This window comes from Protomyctophum parallelum, assembly GCF_964188405.1.
Source record: "Protomyctophum parallelum genome assembly, chromosome: 5".
Lineage (NCBI taxonomy): Eukaryota > Metazoa > Chordata > Actinopteri > Myctophiformes > Myctophidae > Protomyctophum > Protomyctophum parallelum.
The window spans coordinates 45099454-45124819 of record NC_139702.1 but is presented as its reverse complement, the minus strand read 5'-3'; the positions used below and the strand labels follow the sequence as shown (position 1 = coordinate 45124819).

The 25366-nt window shown below is 41.5% G+C and overlaps 1 protein-coding gene across 1 annotated transcript; it reads right to left on the bottom strand.

Moving 5' to 3' along the window:
* Window positions 1-1493: 1493 nt before the first annotated feature.
* On the bottom strand, window positions 1494-23453 carry bdh2 (3-hydroxybutyrate dehydrogenase, type 2). Its single transcript, XM_083765360.1, has 10 exons — window positions 23421-23453; window positions 19947-20039; window positions 10782-10860; window positions 7953-8049; window positions 6913-7021; window positions 5460-5520; window positions 5158-5271; window positions 4113-4171; window positions 2364-2456; window positions 1494-1681 (listed from the first exon to the last, which is right to left on the bottom strand). Exons 2-10 carry the CDS (start codon window positions 20016-20018, stop codon window positions 1628-1630), a joined length of 738 nt encoding a protein of 245 aa, XP_083621486.1. The 5' UTR covers window positions 20019-20039; window positions 23421-23453; the 3' UTR covers window positions 1494-1627.
* Window positions 23454-25366: the final 1913 nt, after the last annotated feature.

The following is a 25366-nucleotide window of genomic DNA, read 5'->3' as shown; positions in this document are numbered from 1 at the left end:
GGGAGGAAGTACGCCGGAAAAGTGTGGAAGGCACGTTACGTTACGCTGCCACTCAAGTGATTACTGGACAATCACAGCACATCTTTTCCGGGACTTATACATATATACCATATATACATATAATACCCGAACATGCGCTCTGTGACGCACGCTCATTCTTCTGTGGTGCTTCGCAACTAAGGAATCTCGGGAAAGTTTTTCCCTCCCTTGAGCACATACGCTCCAACACTGATGCCTGCCAGTCACGATAATGTGGGACAGGGTCTCAGTTTGTGGAACGCCTGAAAAGTCTTGTAAATGAGGGATTGTCCCACGCTGGTCAACAACCCTGTGTGATGGATGATGGGAACTAAAGTGCATAAAACACCAGTTTTGCATGTCAAGAAACTTTTAATGCCATGAAATACCATACATACAGTATTTCACCAATAATCACAAAATGGGGATATGTATAACGATGAATGATGGTGATGGCACAACAACATTATCTGAGTGGCACATGTTCAAACAAATTTGAAAGCAGACGATTTCCTATACACAATCCTATCAGCAGTTTCAGTGTGTGTACTGTGTGTGTGTGTGTGTGTGTGTGTGTGTGTGTGTGTGTGTGTGTGTGTGTGTGTGTGAGACAGCTGTTGCCTGGCAGCATTGCTTCATCGGGGGTAGCAACAGGCCAACAGGGCCCTTGAGAGTGTCCTTCCTCCTTGATCATGACGACAGCACATCACATGTTGGATCACATATAATCCGCAATTTGCAACACTAGATTTCTTTTAAAATAATGGGATGAATCTAGAGTTGCAATAGCCTCCATTGACACTTGACAGTCAGTACATTGATCCAAATTGCATTTCCAATCTGCTTGTATTAAACAACTCACCAATATTGCAGCTGTAGGGTAAACTTGAATTATCCTCTTTCAATCTGCAAAGCGTTTGTTTCATAAAAATCCACCGTAGACATGTTATGAGCTACTTTCAGTCAAGAAATTCTGTGCAGGTGATTATTTTTCTAAGTGTTGGAGTTTGGAAGCGCTTGTCGAAGTCACTGAACAGCCCTGCGTACCACCTGTTTAGAATTTGCACATAAAGCAGGAGGCAGCAAGCACGACCTGTTAATAAAAAACAAGTAGTTCCAAACTCCAACACTTAGAAAAAGATATCACGTCATGTAATGTCTTGACAGAAAGTAGTTCATAACATGTCTACGGTGGATTTTTATGAAACAAACGCTTTGCAGATTGAAAGAGTGTAATTCAAGCCTGCCCTACAGCTGCAAGGTTGGTGAGTTTCACATTGCTTAATACAAGCAGATCGGAAATTCAATTTGGAACAATGGGCTGTCAATGGAGAGTATTGCAACTCGAGTTTTATCCCATTATATTAAAAAAGAATTGTGGCCAATGTTGGATCACAGATAATCTTGTTTACAATACATTGAAGATAATAATAGACATTGTCCAACCACCACACATTCGACAGTAGACCACAATGATCCTAATCATATCAAAAGCAGTTGTGCGTGATTCCTTCATTTATTTCTGTATGTTTCGTACATGCAGTCTTATAAAATGACGTGTGTTGCCCAGCAGCAGCATTGTCTCATGAGGTTGCCAACAGGTTCCTCTTCACAGTCTCCATCCTCCGTCAATGATGTGCTCCGTTCCGGTCACGTATGCTGACTGGGGAGGTGGGGGAAAAAAAACTCATCATGCATCTCACGTAAATACTGTCCGGCCAAATTGTAATTAAGTAAGTTCTGTAATCAGAAAACTATTCATCTGAGCATTGGGCATTATTAGTCTACAGACAGTGTGCCTAACATCTTCGGCTATTCCCTTCAGGGGTCGCCACAGCGAATCATCTGCTTGGCTCCATCTCACCTTGACTGATGTCGCCACAGCGAATCATCTGCCTCCATCTCATCCTGTCCTCTGCCTCCACAGCTAATCATCTGCCTCCATCTCACCCTGTCCTCTGCCTCCTCTTGTCTCACACCAACTAACTTCATGTCCTCTTTCACTACATCCGTAAATCTACTCTTTACTTGGTCTTCCTCTAGGCCTCCTGCCTGGCAGTTCCAACCTCAAAACCTCAACCGATATACTCACTATCCCTCCTCTGTACGCGTCCACACCATCTCAGTCTGGCCTCTATGGCTTTATCTCCGAAACATCCGACATGCGCTGTCCCTCTGACGTACTCGTTCCTGATCCTATCCATCCTTGTTACTCCCAGAGAGAACCTCAACATTTTAGCCTCTGCTACCTCCAGCTCTGCTTCCTGTCTTTTGCTCAGTGCGACTGTCTCCACACAGCGTACCTAACATACAGTATATTATTGCGTCACCCATGTAACACATACCTCGTCTGAAGCGAGGTAGACACACAGGTAAGCCACCTCCTCCGCTGTGCACATTCGACCAGTCTTCTGTCTTGCCATGAAGTCCTTAAAGGCCTGCGGAGCATAGTTATGTTCACAGTGTGCAAAACACAACACAGGGGGATAATCAAAGGGTTGGTTGATCAAGACCTGCCAAATCCTGGACAATTACAGCTGCAACTGGTGAGCTGTTTATTGTAATTAGCCATAGAAGCCATGTTCAGTAAAAGTGGCTGGTAAATATTTACAACCAATACAGATAAATAACTAGATAAAGTGCCCCTTGGGGCACAGGTCTCCACCAGTGCAGGTCAGGTTGTGGCCTCCTGGTGGCACTATAATAGGCCAATGTGAAAAGGGTGACATTTGTTCTTACAGTATGTCTTGGATGGCAATTGAATGATTTGAGGGTTTTGCTAAAATCCACCTGTTGGTGGCGCTATAACAGGCCAATGTGAAAAGGGGTGGATACATTCCTCAGCCTAGTAGGAAAGTCTGTGAAGGATTTCACGTAAATTGCACGCTGCGTTCATGATTTGAGGCTTTTTGTTAAAAACGGGCCAATCCTGCAAACTTTGAAAGCCAATGTTAGCAAATCGTAATATGAAATATCGGACAGATCCGTCTTGAACACATGACTATAGAGATAGTGTGTAACAATTTGCGGGAGTTTTTCAAAAGTCAGCCTCCTGGTGGCGCTATAACAGGCCGTTCTTGAAAATGTGGGGCAGAGGTTCATCATTGGCATCCAGGGAGCGTGTGTGCAAAATTTGGCATCCACCGGATTAACGGTGCCGGAGATTAGCTGGTAACAGACAGACAGACTCACACACACACACCGACAAACTTTGAAAGCCAATGTTAGCCAATTAGGATGGAATATGAAATATCGGACAGATCCGTCTTGAACACATGACTATAGAGATAGTGTGTAACAACTTGCGGGATCTTTGGACAGAAACTGGAGGAGTAATATCAAAAATGTGTTTTTCAAAAGTTGACCTACTGGTGGCACTATAACAGGCCGTTCTGGAAAAGTTGGGGCAAACTCTCTCAAAACTTACTCTCTCCCCATGCCTTCGGTCTGGTGTGCACAATTTGGCATCGACCGGGTTACCGGTGTCAGAGATTAGCTGGTAACAGACGGACGAACGGACTCACACACGGACGGAGTGCAAAACATACTCTCTCCCCATGCCTTCGGCCTGGTGGAGACAATTATGTGCACATGGAAATAAGCGCCCAAATGTTTAATTTAGTTATTCACGTAGACCTTAATCCATCTATATGACTAACGTGACCGAAACATGAATAAGCTCTTTATATATATACACAGTATATTTATATACATGTTAATTCAATATTGAGAGCATATTTTTCCAGGGTGTATTTAGTAATTTTCCTGTGCAGCACTGTGTAAATGAAAACCTTGAGCTGTAAAATGTACTAAATAAATAAAGAGGATTGGTACAAATATTGGTTCATTTATATAGTTTTGTTTATCCTGAAACCAACACGCACGCACACACGTACGTACGTACGCACACACACAATGATCTGCTATATAAAAATTTAAAAAAGTGAAGTGAGGGGTGCTCTTATCATCAAATCATACATCACTTTCCGTGCTCAGCTAATCAGATCGTCACATTCCGTGGTACACACACACACAAAGCTGGGCATAGCCGCCCCTCAAAAAAGATTTGAAAATCCAATTAAAAAGCTCAGTACCTGCTCAGGGTCGGGTTGGGCCTGGATCCTGGCTCTCAGTGACGGTGTATCAACAGTCCCTGATGACCAAACATAGAACATCCTTTACATTCAGTCTAAACAATTATACTAGACTAAAGGCTATCCTTTATACTTTGTCGTACGTACAACCACGCTGCTTGTAAAAAAGATGTTGCATATTTTGTCGTTGTCGAAGTTATCACGATGGATCATGGATAATACTGTACACTATACTGTACATTATATACACACACATCACTTAATCATATCTACTGCAAGTAGTGGTCGACCGGTTCGGGTTTTTCAATGATCAATGCCGATACAGAGAGCACGATTTATAATGCTGATATCATGCTGCTGCCGTTTTGCATCAAATAAAACACACAAATGATACAAAAACTGCTTAAGTTAAATGGTAATTTATTTTATTTAACACTAAAGTTGACTGCTTTTTTGTAAAGTGGATGTTTAACCACTTAAAGATGGAGTGCCACGATCTTTTTACACCCTAAAACATGATCATCAGGTATTATTATAAGGAGGAAGAACTTTTTCCAAAAAGTGTACAGTATTTGTTAAAATCATGCTTTTATGTGGACACTCCCACCAGTTCATCAAGTATGCCTGGTTTGCCTGGTGGGTGGTGATGGGTGGTGATCCACCTGAACTGAAGCCACATCCACAGCTGTAGGTATATGATAAAGGGGGAGGGGCTGATAATGTGATGTCACTATATTACTGTTTATTTAATTGGCCCGTTTGACTGTCAAGGGTTCAGCCTCCAGGAAGAAATTCAGATTTCAGATGGGGGGTCGGCGGCCAATTACATATAGTTTTTGGGGGTCCTTGACATGAAATATTGAGCACCACTGACATGGGAACATGGGTATTATTTCAGAAAACTATCAGGATTTAGAAAATATTTTTTAAATTTCGACGTCAGGCCTAAATGGGATAATAATGCACGCATGGCTTCTTTCTGACCCTGAGTTCCAAACCAAGGAAAATAACTCGGTTTTCTTCACAAAACCAATAACATCCTTACCAGGGCAGATGCAATTACAGCGAATGCCTTGCTCGATGAAATCTGCAGCTATGGATTTTGTGAGGCCGATGACCGCAGCCTTGGAGGTGCTGTAGACGCATCTATTCACAACTCCTGTGGAAGGGAAAACATGTGTGTGTGCACGCACGCACGCACACACAAACAAAACAATTGTCAGTTAAGAGGATTACACTGAACATGGGGCATACCTTGTTCATAGCTATCCTTTTTTTCCCCGGCACAAAACTAGTTTATTTGCGAAGTCTAAAATAGTACTTTTCAATGTAGTTAAGATCCTTTACCTTTGATACTCGATGCAACAGATGACATGTTAATGATGTTTCCCGACTTCTTTGCCAACATCTAGAATGAGAATGCATTGAAGGTGTCAAGATTCACAGAATCTTCCCAAAAACAATACAGGAATATGAATGATCATGTGACAATCGTATGTAAATAACTAAATTAATGAGCTACGGCACAAGGCAATTATTCATCTTTAAGAGACTTTGATTAGTTTGAGGCTAAAGCTGGATTAGCAGATGGGAAGTTAGTGACCATCATGTCACAGGCTCAAAGTAATACAACTAATCCCAGCAGAGCAACAAAGCAAGGGAACAAAAACATATGTCGCTCAATGTACTGCCCTCTTGTTCTCTCAGTAGGATCAGCAAAGAGGACATATGTTTTCTCCAACTTAAACCCTATATAGTACTTAGTTGACTACGGTCACCCAGGGGGGCTCTCTCTCTCCACTCCCCCCCCCCCCCCCCCCCCCTCTCCTCAACACAAAATCTCTTCACCGAAAATAGCCGATCTACAAGTTTCACAACAAGGTGACACGTACGCGCTGTGAGTGCGTAGTTAGATCTGTTGTTTCTTGCCTATAAGCTTCATCCCTAGAAAAGGGACGCTCATGTAGTTAACTTCCCTATTTCACCAGGCAGTGTTTCTCAACCAGTGGTCCTTGAGGGGGTTCCAAAGCAAAGTTACCATGTTTACCCAGGGTAACTGGACTAAGCTCAAGAACTTGTTTACAGCCAGGCCCTGCTCATAGAACATTTCATGGTAGGGGTTCAATGCCTTGCTCAAGGGCACTTCAACGGTGGTAATTTTAACGTGCCAGTCCGGGGATACGAACTAGCGACCTTCCGATATCAAGACCGCTCCGCAAACCGTTCGGCCACCGCTGCCCAAGTGGTCCCCAGCTAAATGATGGAGAGTTGGTAACCAAACAGACCCTTATTAGATCTTGAACTCTTGAGTACGCTCTCAAGAGTTATTTAATTCACAATAAGTCTACACAATTACAGAATGTAGAAGAAGTTTGCCTGTTATCTCTCCTAATGGTACCAACATCAACACAGCATGGAATTGTGGACTAAATCTTATCCTATGTAAACAAAGTATTCTTTAGTTTTGGGTCTGAGAGGCTAAGGGCTCCATTTTCGTCACCGCTAAACCCCTCATCCCTAAACTTCTTTGCCTTTTTTTTACTATTTTGAATAATATTTTTGAATAGCCATACATTGACACGTTGTGAGCCATTTTAACTATTCAAAAATGTTTTGCAAAATAGTAAAAAAATAAAAGGCAAAGAAGTTTAGGGATAAGGGGTTTATAGCAGTGACGAAAATGCAGCCCCATATGTCATCAAATGGTGGTCTGTGGTTTAAATGCAGAGTAAATGATGGGCCTGAATATGAAAATGGTTGAAAACCCACTGGTAGTGGGAGGGCAAAGGTCATCCATCACCTTTGGCAGGAAAGCCTTGCTCATGAGGTACATGCTGCGGACGTTGACGTTCATGGTGAAGTCCCAGTCGGCCTCGTCACAGTCCAGGATGCTGCCATGATGGACAAACCTGGAAGCATTCAAAGATGTTGCTTAGAAACAGAGGTCTCAGCGGAGTGTTGCATGCAGTACACATGGGGCTCCATTTTCGTCACCGCTAAACCCCATATCTCTAAACTTCTTTGCCTTTTTTTTTTTTTTCGAAAAACATTTTTGAATAGTTCAACTAGCCAATCTACATTGACACGTTGTGAGCTTATAGACTGGGCATTTTAACTATTCAAAAGTTTTACAAAATAGTAAAAAAGGCGAAGAAGCTTAGGGATAAGGGGTTTAGCGGTGACAAAAATGGAGCCAATGATGTCCAAAAAATACTAAAGATGTACAGTAGCACATCCTAAAACTTCAAGTCAATTGAGGACAAACTACTGATGTTCATTTTGTTGTTTGGGATGAGCTACCTCTTGGAATCTATTGTTGAAATATTGTGTTCATCATTTGGCAAAAGACAAAAACTACATAACATAACATAACATAGCAAAAAGAGCACACAAAGTAATACTGGATACGCCGACTATATATCAACTTGTTTGGTGAAATACTGAATAAAAATATGTAAACTGAGCCACAGAATGGGGATCTTAAACGAATCGAGTGTCGACAAATATGAACTAAGGTGTCAATTCGGAGGCCCCTCTCCTCGGCGTTAAGGTGATTGGTGACATCAGGTCAAGTGGGGGTTAAGTCTTAAAGTAGAAGGATTTTGGAAATGTAGTTAAGTATAGTAGAGGATGGTACTAGACAACATGTGATCAACATGGAGACATATGATTTGGTAATAGGAGCAATAGGGGTGATTTAATTATACATGTGAAATCATAGCAGCATTGCATGAAGTATAGGGTTGTGTGCGTGTGTGTGTGTGTGTGTGTGTGTGTGTGTGTGTGTGTGTGTGTGCGTGCGTGCGTGCGTGCAGTGTTGGGGGAGGGGAAGTACTGTACCCAGCAATGTTGAACAGCACATCCACATGGTCGTGTTCCTTGGCCAGGACATCCACTTGATCCTTGCTGGTTACGTCCACCACTTTGGTCTTGATTCCTAGTGTAGTTCATCTCACATTAAAGTCATTTCTACTAGTGATGGGAGATTAAACGGCAAACACATCGGTATCGGCCGATATTGGCTATTGAAAAACATTGCCAGATCTACAAGCTCATAGGCGCGCTACGAGCTTGTAGGTCTGCTATTTTTGAAAAATCGAAGAACGACTGACATAGAAACATAGCTTTTTCAGAAAACTGTCAGGATGGAGAAGACATTTTTAGAATCTGATCTCAGGTCAAAATGGGTTAAACCAATTAATCGGTAATCTGTATAATAATATATCGGATTTAGCAGATATTTAGTTTTATTATAATTATGTTGAAAAATTCATTAAAAAAAGCCTTTTGTGATGATGAAGGCTGCAAATTATCAGTGTTCTCTGGGGAAGCTTTCGAAAGAGTCAATAGTTGGAACATTTAAAAAATAAATACTACATTCAAGCTGTTTATGTTGGGATGTGAGACAACATTTCAATAACGGTGCATCACTAGTTTTGAAATATTCTGCTTTTTTTCTAAATAATTATATATTTTAAATACAGAATGAGATCATATCGACATCGGTTATATCGGTTATCAACCATAATGGCAATTAATTATATCGGATATCGATATCGGCCAAATTGTCTCATCGGCACATCCCTAATGTCTACATAAAGGTCAGTACGGGGTATCAGTACTGATACCCAAATGACAAGATTCATTAAAGGAAAACTTCAGGGTTTTTTCAACCAAAGTTCGTGTTTTAGGTTGTTATTGGAGAAAGTAAAAGGTGAGTGTTTTTCATTTGCTGCTTTCTTTGGTTTTAATGATTTTAGCTATTTTTGAATATGGGTTGGTGACAAATTGTCATATTGAGCCTACAACACACAGTATGATATCCACCCCCCCCCCCCCTTCACATTCAGTAGATCCTGTGATCTTGTGTGGCCATATGTAATTTCCTGGGGTCTAGTAGGACTATAGTAAATAACAACTGCTGCGTTCTTAGCTTACGCATGTTGCATGAAAACTACTTGTTATGTATGTGATGTATTGCCATGCTTTTTGTTCTTGCTTAATGTAAATCGCTCTGGATTAAGATAGTCTGCTAAATGTCTAAATTGTAACAAGAAATTGCTGTAAAATGAAAAAAAAAAAATACATATTTAGCCCCATATTCGAATGCCCCCACCCCCATGTCAAAAATGGCTAAAACCGCTAAAATGAAAGAAAGCAGCAAATGAACTTTCTCTAATAACAACCTAAAACATGAACCTTGATGAAAAAAACCCGAAGTTGTCCTTTAAGCTAAAACATGTATTTTACGGCGGTTTTAAGAAAGTAATAATAGCAGTATTACAAGTGAGGCCTCTCATGTGAAGCAATTTGAAGCATCGACCATCTCACCATGCAGATGGAGCAGCCTACAGCATGTGCACTTTACAGGACACAGCAGTGCGTTTGAAGTGCAGTCAAGTACGAATGAATGATGAAGTCATGAACGAGAACGATATCTATTAGTGCGGTGTCTAGACTACCTGACATACTGAGCAGAGTGCTGTACGGTCCAGTGGCCATTGTAGTATTCACTGGTTTAACCCATTTAGACCTGAGGACGACTCCACAAATGCCTCCACAAACATTTTCATGTCAAGGACCCCCAAATATATATGTATTTGGCCGCCGACCCCCGTCTGAAAATGTTCCAGGGACCCCCCAGAAGCAAAGATATGAGTTAAAAATGTTCGCTCTGAAGGAACATATTATATATTCAAAGGTTTGTGCCACATTTTCACAAATTTTCAAAAATAGCAGACCTACAAGCATGTAGTGTGGCACTCGGTGCCGCGCTACGAGCTTGTAGATCTGCTATTTTGCAATAGCTAAAGTGTAACATGATGCCTAAAACACCAAAAGGGTTTCCCGCCCAGACTGGCTTAAAGTAGAGTTCAAAAACAGTATCAGACAGTGATCAGTGAGCATGACATTTAATAATAATGCAGGCCAGTTGAGGCATTTAATATAGACCATCCCCACTTGGCAGAGCTGCAGCATCTAGAATAGTTTTTCTCATGGTCGGCAGACACCGAACCGATACCTCTTCTTGTGCGTAAGGGGAGAATTTTAATATTTCCAACATTATTACATGTAAAGAAAAACCCCCACAAAACTGTTCATGTAAGTGTGTGGGGAGGAAGTGAAGAATGTTTAGGCCTGTCACAAATATGAAAAATGATAGGCTATTATACTATACAGTATTATCTGAATGACTTTTATACTTATATTTTTTTTTTTTTAAATAAAAGATGAGTTTCTCCAGATCGGGTAAATTGCAGATCACCGATCGATCCGATTTATGATGAATTGAACATTCAACATGGTGGGCCCTATTGTAAACAAGTGTATGGTGTCGTCCACAGTTAACAGTTTTGTATTGAGTTGTGCTTGAAATGTACTGAAATTCTCCAATATGTTAATAAATAAATCAATCAATCAATCAATCAATTGGTGGCCGCTCGATTGGAGCACCTCTAACAGCATCCTGAGAAGAATTCCAACATTATGCAATAGTGGGTGATCTCGAACAATACAATACAATATATACAGAGGTGTATATATATATATATATAGCATAATAACAACATAATAGATAGTCAAGGAAAACGGTGATGAAAATCAATACTCATTCTGCCTGCAACGTGTGTGTTGTCCAGTAGATGGCAGTATAGGTGAGCAGCAGTATACCTGGAATGCCGTCCAACTCCTTGAGCTTCTCTCCGTTGATATCCGTAGCCGTGACCAGGGCTCCCTCTTTAGCCAACTCCTGCGATGTGGGAACAGGGGGAAAAAAATCAGGTTTCAAAAAAGAATACACACTCATTGCCACACATGACCAATATCTATCTGATCAGGAAAATAAATGAATTATGTATATCAAAAAGATACCATGAATCAAATTGGATATATATATATACCGGTATATCAAAAAAGAGAAAAACCTTCCAAGGAAGGGACTGCACACTCCAGTACAGGGAACAGAGACGGACAACTTACTGCATCAAACTTATTTATTAGCATGACACGTTTCGCCGCTCACCTGACGAAGCTCACCTGAAGAAGCTCACGGCGAAACGTGTCATGCTAATAAATAAGTTTGATGCAGTAAGTTGTCCGTCTCTGTTCCCTGGAGTGTGCAGTCCCTTCCTTGGAAGGTTTTTCTCTTTTTTGATGTCTATGGCTGCCTGCTAACTAGACTTGCACCTCCTCTTTTTTGTCTCATATATATATATATATATATATATATATATATATATATATATATATATATATATATATATATATGAGACAAAAAAGGGATTCCTGCACATCCAAAAAGACCCGTTCGGTGTTCAGTGTTTTCTTCCCGACAGCAGAGATATATACATTTGAGATGAGTCTATCTAGTATCTTGATATATTAAACACTGACACAGTATTTGTGTATATACAGTAACAATGCCTATACCAGTTCATAACATTTCCATGTGGTCTGTGGACAAAGAATCGTTGTTTAACCCATTTAGACCTGAGGATGATTCTTCAAATGCCTTCTAAGACAGTTTTCAAAAAAAAAAACATGTTTCTATATCAGTCGTTCTCAAACATTTTCATGTCAAAGACCCCCAAAAAAGTTATGTAATTGTCCTCCAACCCCCATCTGAAAATATGTTGTTCCAGGGCAGGGACCTTCCAGAAGCAAAGATTTGAGTTAAAAATGTTTGCTCTGAAAGAATATATATTCGAAATTTGCACCACATTTTCAAAAAATAGCAGATCTACAAGCTTGTAGCGCGGCACTTGGTGCCACGCTATGAGCTTGTAGATCTATTTTTTAATAGCTAAAGTATAACATAATGCTTAAAACACCAAAATAGGTTAAAACAGTGATTTTCAACCAGTGGTCGTTGAGGCCTAGTTTTGTGTCTGAGAGGCTAAATCTCATCAAAATGGTGGCCCAAATAAATAAATAAATGATGGGACTTGACATGAAAAACCCACTGGTTTAAAAGCAACTGCTTATATTAAACTGTAGTGTATTGTATCACACGATAAGGGAAACATCTCTATTGATGTGATTGTACTGCATCTCGACGACGACGACACTGCAAACGTGGCCAGGTAGCCTGAATGTCTTTCGAGAATAAATAAAAAGGTCTGAAGTAGTAGAATTGTCCCCGTCTAGTGTGTAATACGGTCCCACAGTCAGATGCCAGCTCATGCAGTGAGTGGCTACATCGTTAAGCCATTTAGGCCCGAGGACGCACCTGTGTCACCTCATAGCTTTCAACAACTTTAAGCATTATTCTAAACCGTTTAGCCGACGGAAAATAACAGGTCAAGCTCATAGCGCGTCTACGAGTGCCGCGCTATGAGCCTGTAGATCCGATAGTTTTTTGGAAGAATCGTGAAAATGTGTGCAAATCTTCACAGCGAACGTTTTTAACTCGTATCTTTGCTTCTGAGGGGGGTGGGTCCCTGGAACAACATATTTTCAGACCGGGGGTCGGCGGCCAATTACATATAATGTGTGTGGTCCTTGACATTAAATAGTTTGAGAACCACCAACATAGAAACATGATTTAGAAGACATTTTGTAGAATCTGGTGTCACTCTCAGGTCTAAACGGCTTAACCACATAATGGAGTAGTAGACCTTTTCAGCAGAAGTACCCTCTGAAGTGTAAACACCACAGCACAGCAAGCTCTTCGCAGCACAGCTCTCCAACAGACAATGTAATTGGTCTTGTCTATTGATCTCAGACGGTAGTAGCAGTATGCATTTTGGTTAGCCCCGACAAAAAAAAGAAAAACAAAATTAAACTCACTGAGACCAGGTTGTACAAAATGTCTTCTAAATCCTGACAGTTTTCCGTGTCAGTGATTCTCAAACTATTTCATGTCAAGGACCCCACATTTTTTCTGTATTTGGCCTATATCTAAAAATACTGTATGTTGGTTCAGGGACCCGCAAGAACCAAAGATTTGAGTTAAAAACTTTCGCTGTGAAAGAATATATATATATATATATATATATATATATATATATATATATAGAAATGTGAAGTAAAGCTGCAAACAGCACAACACTATTCATTCCAAAGTAATTTGTATACATATTATATTCTAAAGTGTGTGTTTCCTAATACAAATAACGGTCTGCAATAGTGCTCGGTGGTTAGTGGCTGAGGAGAATTCACAGCATGCCTATTGGGGACGGGTGCGCACACACTAGTCTGTATGATTGTGTCATCATTTGCTATGGGAAATACTATGTTGATGTTGTTTGGTGTCATTCATTTAGCCATTTATTTTGTGTTGCGTGTATGTGGACTATAGCCCATTGGTTCCCAAAGTGGGGTCCGGGGACCCCCCAGGGGTTCTTGAGGGACCTGAAGACTCCACTCTTCATTTCATTGTCAAAGTATTTGTATACTGTGTGCAGTGACAATACATTGAATCTAATCTAATCTAATCTAAGGGGTCCTTGAGGGAGTTGCAGGGGGTCCCCAGCTAAAGGATAGTTAGGAGCCAAATGGACCCTTATGGGTCTGTAACTCTGAGTGTACAAATGGAACCAAGCAAGGTTCCATTTGTACACTCTGAGTTAAATCAACATTCATTTTACAATATAAATCTGGTCCCAGATAGAAATCCCATTAAATTGAGGTCCGTCCGTAGCCCAATGCATGTCAAACTGAGGGTCCTTGAAGAGAAAATGGTTGAAAATCACTGATGAAACCGTGTATATCTTCTCTTATGGGGGTCAACCGTGGCTTATCATTTCAAATGTGGGTCCCCCCAAATAAGTGTTCATTTGGGGGGGGGGGGGGGTCTTTGATACGAAAAAGTTTGAGAACCACTGCTATAGCCCACCCTAATAGGACAGGGGGCCTCCGCCTCCCTTCGGTTTGGTATATTTGGTATGCTGCACTGTGAAGGAAAATCAAGGAATACGTCCTCATCTGGACAGCACCTCAGGTGCTGTCCAGACAGGGACGTATTCTGCGTTACCCGCTTAACCCCTTTTGGTGTTTTAAGCATTATGTATAAAAAAATTGAACAATCGTGAAAATGTGGCCCAAATGTTTAATATATATTCTTTCACAGCGAACGTTTTTAACTCAAATATTTGGGGTGGGGTTGCGGAGGGGTTCCTGAAACAACATATTTTCAGATGGGGGTCGGCGGCCAATTACATATAAGTTTGGGAGTACTTGACATGCAATTGTAGAACGACTGGCATAGAAACATAGGGTTTTTCAGAAAACTGTCAGGATTTAGAAGACATTTGTAGAATATATGAATTAATTAATTGTCTTTCATGTCATGTTGTGTGAAATGCATATTTTACAATATAGGCTACATCAACATACAGGTCTATTCTAATATAGCCTACACTAATACAGCTTTCTCCGGAGTGCTACCGCTCTCGTCTGGACGACATGCATAATTAGCTAACTAATTCTAGCTAACTATTTCCGTAGACAACGCCCTGGTAACGTCTGTCCCAATAGCCAGGAATCTTGGTGTTGTCCTGGACAGTCAGCTCTCATTCAAAACCCACATCACAGCTGTCACTCGATCCTGTAGGTTCACACTCTATAACATACGACGAATTAGACCGTTCCTCACCCAGGAATCAGCCCAGCTCCTAATCCAGACAACAGTCTCGTCAAAACTCGACTATTGTAACTCCCTCCTTACTGGCCTACCAGCATGTGCACTTAAGCCTCTCCAGCTGATCCAAAATGCCGCAGCTCGCTTGGTCTTCAACCAGCCAAAATTCTCACATGTCTCCCCCCTGCTCCGCTCCCTCCACTGGCTCCCGGTCGCTGCCCGCACAGAATACAAAACTCTGATGCTGGCATTCAAAGCAACCAAAGGTATAGCTCCCCCATATCTTGCAAGTATGATCAAACCCTACAAACCCTCCCGCACACTCAGATCAGCCAACGCAGGGAAGCTGGAAGTACCCTCACCACTCACCTTTTCAGACTCCATCATGGCCCATAGCACTTACCCCACCCCCTTAGATAGCATTTCTGTAGACTTAGATAGCATTTGATACAGACTTATAGCATGTTATGTAGACAGCACTATAATTGCATTGTATAGCACGTCATAGTACATGTATAGTCATGTATAGCATAGTAGTATAGAAAGATGTATAGTTTATATGTATAGCTTCATTATATAGATATTCCACGGTTACTTTCTTAGCTTACGCATGTTTCTTGATAAATGTTTGTATGTGATGTATTCCCATGCTTTTTTGTTCTTGCTTAATGTAAGTCGCTCTGGATTAAGAGCGTCTGCTAAATCCCTAAATTGTAAATTGTAATTGTAATTAACATAACCGCAATGTGGACGCTCGAAACTTTGATGTCAGCTACAATTTCTTTTTTTTAATATAATTTTTATCCCACGATTTTGTAACCCATTTTTCACCCCTGTGTCAATCATCTAATGTGATCCTGGGCTCTATACACCCTCCGCCAACCTAGTTCCCATATATGGGGGACATGGGGAGAGCAACGGACTTGAACTCATGCTTCCTTCATGCCTGAGTGTCCAAGTTGCTCCTTTACACCTGACAGGGGGGAGTTTCCCTGGTTGGACGTAGCACGTGGAAGGAACACGTTATTCCAACCAGTTCCTTTCCCCTCCATCAGGTGCCCCGGCTGGCCAGTGGGAGGCAGTTTAGAGACCAGGATATTGCATGTTTTTTGTGAGGGTACCTACCCTAGGGGACACGGGGAGAACATGCAAACTCCACAAAGAAAGGCCCTTTCGCCAACCCCGCCTCGTGCCTCGGGTATGGGCACTGATGACGCCTAGGAGGAAACACGCCGCCAGCGTCCACAGCGTCCCGAGTGGGAATCGAACCCAGGACCTTCTAGCTGTGAGGCGACAGCACTAGTAACAGCTACAAAAGTACAAATGTATGCGGGTAACAGCCGAGCCGTTCATGTGGAAAGGGTCTAAAAGTTTTCCTAAAGAAATCGTTGTCGTGACAACTACTCCTTGGGTCTGACATCATTTTGGCTTTAAAGGATAAAGGATGAAAGGAAAAGGATAAGATGCGTCAAGCCAACGACACCACCATCTCTCTACTCCTGACACAGACACTTTCCCAGTCAGGGTCTAGATTCTAGACAGCTCTCTACACAGCACTGGTTTTCAACCCTTTTCATATAATCAAGGTCAATTATGTCTTTGGTATTTGATGCCCTGATACAATGCCCTGATGCAATTCCCTGATGCAATGCCCTGCCACACTCAAATATTCTAAAAGGGATAAAATACTTCTTATTCACTTTCAGAGATTCAACAATATAACAGCCGCATGCCATGTGGATGAAACCTGAATCCCAATTGAAATCCAATACTCTCTGACGGGGAGTCTGTGGTTGCACAAAATTCTAATTGTACCTCCCCAACTACACCAATAGTGCCCAGAAATGTCCTGAACTAAATAAAATAATAAAGGTTATGTTATAATTATGCATCCTTAAAATAGAGTGGCTACTACAACGTGTGAACGATGTGAACATATACCTCATAGGCTCTATGATGAAGATGAAGATGAAGATCCCGTCACTGAAGCAAATAACGCACACAAAGCAAACAACATTCTATCTAGAAATAACCGTTCCCAGTTCCCAGTTTAATGTAGCCCGTCTACAAACTCACAATCGTGTCACATTTGGGAGTTGGGACATGTTGTGAGCTTGTTGTACATTTTAAATAGCTGATGTTTAAATAGCTGATGATGTACACTGTATAGTGTATACACGGTTAAAAACTTTGTCAGGAAATATTTTCCCCACGACATTTTGTCGGGGTGAAACTCTGAGAACCGCTGGGTTAACACTTTGACTTCTATTCACGAGTTGCTCGAGTTAATTAATTGTAGAACACTTTCCCTGCGATTTGCGAGTTATGTTTTTATTGTTTATTTTTATTTTTATAAAGTATATTTATTGGTTTTTTAAAGACAAACAAACATTACACAACAAGAACATAATAACAAACAAAAGAAAAGAAAAACAGCTCAGGCACAACACTATTATAAATAAAAAGATTGAATATACAAAGACATGACAAGGACAATGAACCATAATGACAAGTGACTTTCGAATTTTCATAGACTCCCAATCAGGGAATACATCCATACAGTACATTAATACATATATTAAAAAGGCAGACAACAGTTATCATAGGCACCAAATCATTACAACAAGAGCAGACCCATGCATGCTCCACTCAAAGGCGGCAACCGCCACCCCTCCAGGCGGCAGGGCCACCGCCCCAAGAAGCGGCCCCTACGCAACGCATCGAGACCTCTGCCCGGGCGACCACCCCCCCATACCCAAAGGGCAGACAAGCCCCCGCCCCAAAGCAGAGCACCCACTAGGGAAGAATGTTGGCATATAAGATATCTAAGGTTGGTACGGAAAACCTATCGTGGCAGACAGTGTGGTTCCAATATGATTCAAATAAGGGTCCCAAATTTTGTAGAAAGTGTCCAATTTAGAATGCAACATGCATGTAATGTATTCACAAGGAATACAGCCCATTATAATGTTATGCCATGATTTCTTTGATGGAGCAACATCCTTGATCCAAAACAAAAGAATATTTTTCCTAGCAGCAAATGTTAATAAGTTGAACAACCTCTTATGTTTGACATCAATGACATGAACATCCGGGAGACCAAGTAAAAGACACAACGGATCTAAATCGATCGAGACACCAAAAATAACAGAGAGTTCTGACACAATGTCATACCAATAGTTCTGAAGCTTCACACAGGACCAAAGACAGTGAACGTAATTACCAATCTCTGTCTTGCACTTAAAGCAAAATGGGGACGCACTGACATCCATTTTGTTCTTGAGAGCAGGAGTTATATGTATACGATGTAATATTCTGAACTGGATGGATTAAGTTCGGTTACAAACTGAAATCTGTTTCGCATAGGCCCACATATCTGCCCAGCCCTCATCATGAATAGAGACGTCCAGATCTTTTTCCCAGGACTGCTTAGTAATCTGAGAGGATATAGATGAGTAGGAATTCAATACGTCACAGAAAATTGAAATTTGTTTCTTAGATAATTGCAAAGAGAGGGCTCGTTCTACCTGTGAAGCGGAACTATTGGCTAAAAGTGAAGTGTCCTCAGTAATAAAATGTCTAATTTGTAAATACCTGAAGAAGTCAGATTTTGGCAACCCATGACGCTGCTGCAATTGTGTGAAAGACCTCAAGGTATGGCCATCAAAAAGGTCTCCAAGTTTGGTAATGCCCTTCTCATGCCAGGTCCTAAAGCCTGCATACACTGACACGAAACAAGACAGGAACGCCCAAAAACGTCACAGCCGGTTTTTTAACAAGACAGGAACGCCCAAAAACATCACATCCGGTGTTTTACCCCGGGCAGAATTTTCTATGGCTGCCAATGCAACTTTTTCCAATCCTTAATCACATACGGCAAACACCTATGCCGATAATATCTAACTTGCGGAGGTAACGTGCCTTGTCCGCGGGCAACAGATCTTTCAACGTATGGCATTGCAAATACGTTAGATAATCGCTACTCTGCGCAATATTGTTTTGAAAATGCCGCAAATTGCATTGCAGTGAACGAGAGCAAATCACAAATCACAAATCTTACCCCGGGGGGTGGGCGGAGCCGCGGAGTCGCAGCTGACGCCCCTCCCTCCGCTCTGATGACGCGTTGTTATGTCAATGTATCTGAGTGTCCCGGCCTAAAGTCAGGGTTGCCTACCACTGGAGTAAGGGAAGATGTCAATTTAGCACGGCCTTCAATATTACGCACAGAACTCCAGGCTTTGACTGAACATACTGTAGAGTGATGGGGTTAGAACAAAATTTCCTAATAGACTTAAGGTCCTTTATGAATAATAGATTCCAAAGAGGGCATTTGGACTGTGAAGATTCAATATCAAGCCAAATCGAGGAAGGATCCGATTTAAGCCAATTCGTAAGCACCCTGAAGTGCGTGGCCAGTTGGTAATGCCTTATATTGGGCAGGTCTAAACCACCATCTGCGCTATCCATTTGAAGTTTGGCCAATTTCAGCCGAGGCTACCTCCCACTCCAAATGAAAGTACTTAACCAGCCTTCTAGTACCTTGATAACCTTGTTTGTCAACAATACAGGAATCAATTGCAATGGATAAAGTATTCTGGGGAGAATATTGATTTTGATAAGAGCTATCCTACCTAGCCAAGAGAGGGGTAAGGGGGCCCAACGATCTAAATCTGCCTTTATAATATCTAAAAGAGGAGGGAAGTTGGCCTTGAACAGTGTATCATAAGCAGGTGTTATAGTCACTCCCAAATAAACGAAACCAGCAGGTGACCATTTAAAAGGGAAGGGTTCGGACAGGTCTGGGATAGATGTGTGAGAACCAAGTGGCATGGCTTCAGACTTAGTGAAATTAATGTTTTAATTGTTTAATCCACGTTTTTAATCAGTTTTAAGTCATTCGGCCATCCACCGGACAGAATGGGATATGAGACGTGTTTTGATGATGTCATCGCAAAAAGGTCTGTCGCTCCGGTTTGCAAAGGGTTACGGGAATTTGAGTCCCCATTGTTGTCTTGCCTTAGCAGCTCGGCACTTTGGAATATTTTTCAACACTACAACAAGCGATTACACCGTTTTAAAGTGGATTTTCATGACAAGCAACTCAGCAGTTGGTGCACTGGCTGTTCAAAAGTCACTTTAAACATAGGCAGTAGGCATAGGCATAGTCTGGCCTCAGTAGCCTGGAAGATGGTCTTACATTACAGGCATTCAAGTTCAACCTGTTAAGAAAGAACAGTATGAACCGGTTTTCTTACTATTGCTGCTGCTCGTCCGATCCCTTGTGCAGCTGCAGACAACACGATGACCTTCCCATCCAGACGGCCCATGGCGTACACCTTTTACAGCTCCTGGGATCCAAAAACAAATAAGATACAAATAAATAATATATGGGATATCATGATCTTCTGAGATGTACTTTTTAGATTTTCAGTCTCAACAATATGTGATATGATAAAACGATATATCTGATTCAGTTTAACCATTTGTGTTTCATAGGCTACATCTATTTATAAATGTGTGACGACCTCGATATAATCACGTCAAAATCGAATTAGAGAATATGACGATTTCTGAAATCCCAAAACCTTCTTTCAGTGAAGTTGAAAGGACCACTTCACCTAGCCTTGGATCAAGACTAGCTGACTAGCATAGATGTATTTTATAGATTTTTACATTTGCATATCATAGTTATGCAAATGTCGATTAGGCGGCCTATATCCTATAGTCTTGATCCAAAGCTACACTTCACCTGTTTTCAACATATCTTGGTCCTCACTAAATCCTCATTATGTAGCCGCAATTTGCAATGCTAGATTTTCTTTATAATGGGATGAATCTAGCCCTCCAAGCAGAACCCAATGGTACTGAAGTTTCTGACATTTTTGACGACACAGACCATGGGGTCCTGTTCCAGCAGTATCCTGCCACCTGGTACGCGGACATAATAAAACATAAACACCGTGTTTACAGCCTGTCTGCGCTCTTTGACGACATTTTTTCGTGTGAGGGCTTCTGAATATGTGAAGTATAAGTACCTATACATGCCACTGCGAATATCTCCTGTGGCGCGGAAGCCGTTAAGTATTTTTGTTTGACCGATTTGGTCGCTTTGATTCTTCTCTTCCTTCCTTGTTTATTGACACCTCATTGTACCGCCTATCTGGCTAGCTAGTGGCGCTATAGCTATGACAGAGCAGATCAGAGGCAGGGACGTAGCCGGCACAAGCCAACCGCACACCGGGAGGCGGTACAATAAACGGTAAACAAACAAGAAGAAATAAAGCGACCAAATCGGTCAAACAAAAATACTTACGACTTCCGTGCCACAGCAGATATTCGCAGCGGTTTGTATAGGTACTTATAGTTCACAAATTCAGAATAACTTAAACTAAAAAAGGCAGTCAAACGCCGGCGATACGATGTTAGTGAGCATATTTATGTCCGCGTTCCAAAATTCCCATACGAAAATATAGTTATGAACAGGGACCCTACAATAAAGCGACATCAACATTTCAGAAAAGCTTTATGGAGGTTTCCGAGAGGGGCTAGAGTTGCAATACCCTCCATTGACTCCCCACTCATCCAATTTGGTTTGCGATCTGCTTGTCTTAAACTACGTTAAACTCACCAACATTGCAGCTGTAGTCCAAGCTTGAATTATCCTCTTTCAATCTGCCGAGCTTGTTTTTCATAAAAATCCACCGTAGAGATGTTATGAGCTACTTTCTGTCAAGAAAGTCTGTGCAGGTGATTTTTTCCTAAGTGCTGGAGTTTGGAACTTGGAAGCACTCGTCGTATGTCACTGAACGGTCCTGCGTACCACCTGTTTCGAATTTGCACATAATGCAGGAGGCAGCAGCGCGACCCGTTAATAAAAATGAGTGCTTCCAAACTGCAACACCTGCATCCACCTGCAGAGGATGTCTTGACAGAAAGTAGCTCATAACATCTCTACGGTGGATTTTTATGAAAAACAAACTCGGCAGATTGAAAGAGGATAATTCAAGCTTGGACTACAGCTGCAATGTTGGTGAGTTTAACGTCGTTTAAGACAAGCAGATCGCAAACCAAATTGGATGAGTGGGGAGTCAATGGAGGGTATTGCAATTGCAACTCTAGATTCATCCCATTATAAAAAAATCTAGAGTTGCAAATTGCGGCTACTCATTATGGTACCTTTGTTTTTCTACTTGGTCTGTGACACAAAAGTAGAGTTTGTTTTTTTAAACATTTAACATATTATAATTAGCATTTAATAGTGAGAGGGCCAATTATATGAACACATGCAGGTTGATAATGTGGTTCTTTACCTAATGCATGAATGAATGAATGCAGACTGTATCATAATTGAATTCCATGTTCACATTAGCAAATCAACTAGTCATGCATTTAGTTATACGAGTAGGCTACACTGCAGGGGTCATCGCCATGAATATGATGACTTGCGGTGGACATTGTTTTGTCAAAATTCCTTTCCATTTGTACACTCTCAGAGTTAAGGGGTCCTTGCAAATAAAACATTTGAGAACCACTAGCACTATGTTGGGCTCCTAAAGTGCCACAGTTAACAGTTTTGTATTGAGTTGTGCTTGAAATGTAGGCCTACGTACTGTAATTACCCAATATGTTAATAAATGAATCAATCACAATAAGAACATTATAATGGTGTTGTTTAAAAAAATTTAATTAAACATTTGCCACGGACACATGTGCTGACCCCCGGTGTAGCCCTAGAATGGCTCTTGTTGTTACATACAGTATGTATATAATGAAATGATCACAGGCATTCTAGGTCTAACCCCCGGTGCTGCTACCCTGCATTGTGTTGTAAACGATCTTGGACTTTCATCAGATGGTGTGCTGTGAATGATTATGCGTGATTGAATGACCACTACACTGTCCACTGACTGCTGTGTAGCCTGGATGGTAACAAGAAGACTCACCCCGGTGCGTGCCCGTCTTTCCTCCCGGAATTTTCCCCAGTGAGGGGGATAACTTTGTAATATGCTATTGGCTGTTTGTATTCTTTTTGGAAAAATATAAAAAGATACTCCTGTGGAAAGGCTATATTATATTACTTATATTGACCCTATAAACAATGTAGTATTATTTAGTGTAAGGTTTTGCCCCCTCAAATGGTACCTCGTCAGATAATCCCCACATATCCTACAACAACTTCTGTGAACAGACTTCACTGTAGTAGCTTTTCATAAATTATATTTGTACTTAGGATGTTTGCTGTCATGAAAGTTTATAGTTAGAGAAATTCAAAATCCAGCCGTCTGCTGTCCAGCCTCTCCCACCCCTCACTGGGGAAAATTCTGGGAGGAAAACAGAAACGGGGTGAGTCTTCTTGTATTCGCCTGGATGTAACACCCTAAAGCACATGCAGCTTGTTTGATCTGATGGGCTACCAAACAAAATAAGGAATGTTTTCAGAGCACATATTCCTGCCCTGGACTCTGCTTATAAATGATTAAAGTTGTTTCTTATTCTTCAGTGACATTTTTGTGAAAGCTTTGAACTCGTCGTGGTGGATAGCATGCTTTAGCCTTCCACTGTTCCACATGGAAACGTATTCTATTCTCAGCTGACACGTATATTTGTCATCACTCATGCAATAATAAGATACTAAGATTAAAACAAAATAAATCATTATTGATTTGCAAAAAGCAAATGCCTACTCATATTACTGACTCGTAGTTTTCATAATAGTTCCTACTACTTACCTTAGTGGTTGACTGAATGACTGACTGTTGAAAGTCTAAAAGAAAAGAAAAGTGTAGTTATTGTCACATGCTTGCTTTCGATAATGCTATTGGTTCCTCACCAGGAAGTGTATCTCCCATAGGTTTACACATTGAACCTGCAATATAGCTTCTGCCGCTAGGTGTCGCTGGTTTGTGCTGTGGTGGAGCTCAGATGAATTCAGACGTCAATATGTTATTGGTTCTCAGCCAGCGGTCCAGGGACCACCACTCCACCAGTGGTCCTTGAGGGGGTTCCGTTCCAGGTGGTCCCTATAGCTAAATGATGGAGAAGAGTTGGTAACCAAATGGACCCGTATTAGATCCATAACTCTTGAGAGTAGAGTAGGGTTTGGTTTCATTTTATGCTCTCAAGAGTAAAATTATTGTTAAACATCTGCATTACTTAATTTACAAGAAGTCTACACAATTAGAGAATGTAGAAGAAGAATTGTTATTGTGATGAACGTTTGCCTGTTATCTCTCCTAAATGGTAGTCTACCAACAGTAGAGAGGCTAAATCTCATCAAAATAATGGGCCTTGATATGAAAAAGGTTGAAAACCACTGGAATAAACTATCACAACAGATACACATGTCATTTGTCATCGTTTGATGGTCGTCTGGACTTTGGCCCATATAAAATAACTGACATTTATCATTATCTAAATTGATAGCTTTTGTGGTCTGAGATTAATATAACAAAATAAATAAAAAAGTCAACATTTCCAACTAAGTGGATGTAGTGGATGTACATTCACCCATTCACACACACACTGATGGCGACGGAAACCATGCAAGGCACCAACCTGCACATCCTACTATAAATGTGCAACGTCTCTGCGTGCGTGCCGTGTGTGTGCATGCTGTAATGCACGTAACTCGAGAACCGTTTAACCCACCGACTTCACATTCGACACACACGTTCCACACCCCCACAGGGAGTGCAGTGCCAGGTATCGAGTCGGTCGAACCACCACAAAAGGCTCTGGTCAGGCTCTGCCAGTGGGCCTATTGAGGCCAACTACTTTCACCTGTGCAATTTCCAGCCTCTGCCTCAGCCAATTGAGGCTCAACCAATCAGGCTCTGCCAGTGGGCCGAATTGATTGCCAAGTAGGCCTACACTTTTCAGTTTGCAGTCTTCACACACAGGTACATACATGAACACAGATCTCCATTTGGGACACCGGCTGACAGTTAAAATGGGTGCTATGACAACGCAGTCGTATATCATTAGGTTCCCAAGTTGCATCGTTCCCAAGTAGGCCGGTATATGGCCGACAGTGACGGGCACGTACAGGTCTAGTCAGGAGCAATTATGGGGTTCAGTGTCTTGCTCAAGGACACTTCGACACTAACTCTGGGAGAGCCCAGGTTAGAACTGGCAACCTTGCGGTTACCATCCAGCCACTCTACCCCTATACCACCGCCGGCATGTATTAGATTTAAGGAGTATTAAGGACACCACTGAGTGAGGACAAATTATGGTCATGCAAGTGGCACATTTCCAGATGGCCTATAAGTGGACGATAAGGATGAATTGAATTGAATTTGTGTTGTACAATCCTTAATTACCAAGAAAGTCGATAATTCTCTCAGGACAGGGGTACGTTTCTCCATGCTTGGTGTTACACAAGCACACAGCATGGGGTTATTCAAGATGATGATGAGTCATATGTTGAAGTATGTGGATCATACTCTTTGCATTAGAGACCATCATCATTAATTAACTAGACTGAGACAACATCTATCACACACACACACACGCACACGCACGCGCACACACGCACGCGCACGCACCCAAGATGCAACATTTAAATCAAAGAGTCATGATGTGGCTATACTGTGATTTATTGTCGTCCAATTGAGCCATGGTATAAGCTTCTGCTATTGGCCCTTCCTTGCATGGATAACACACTACATCATTC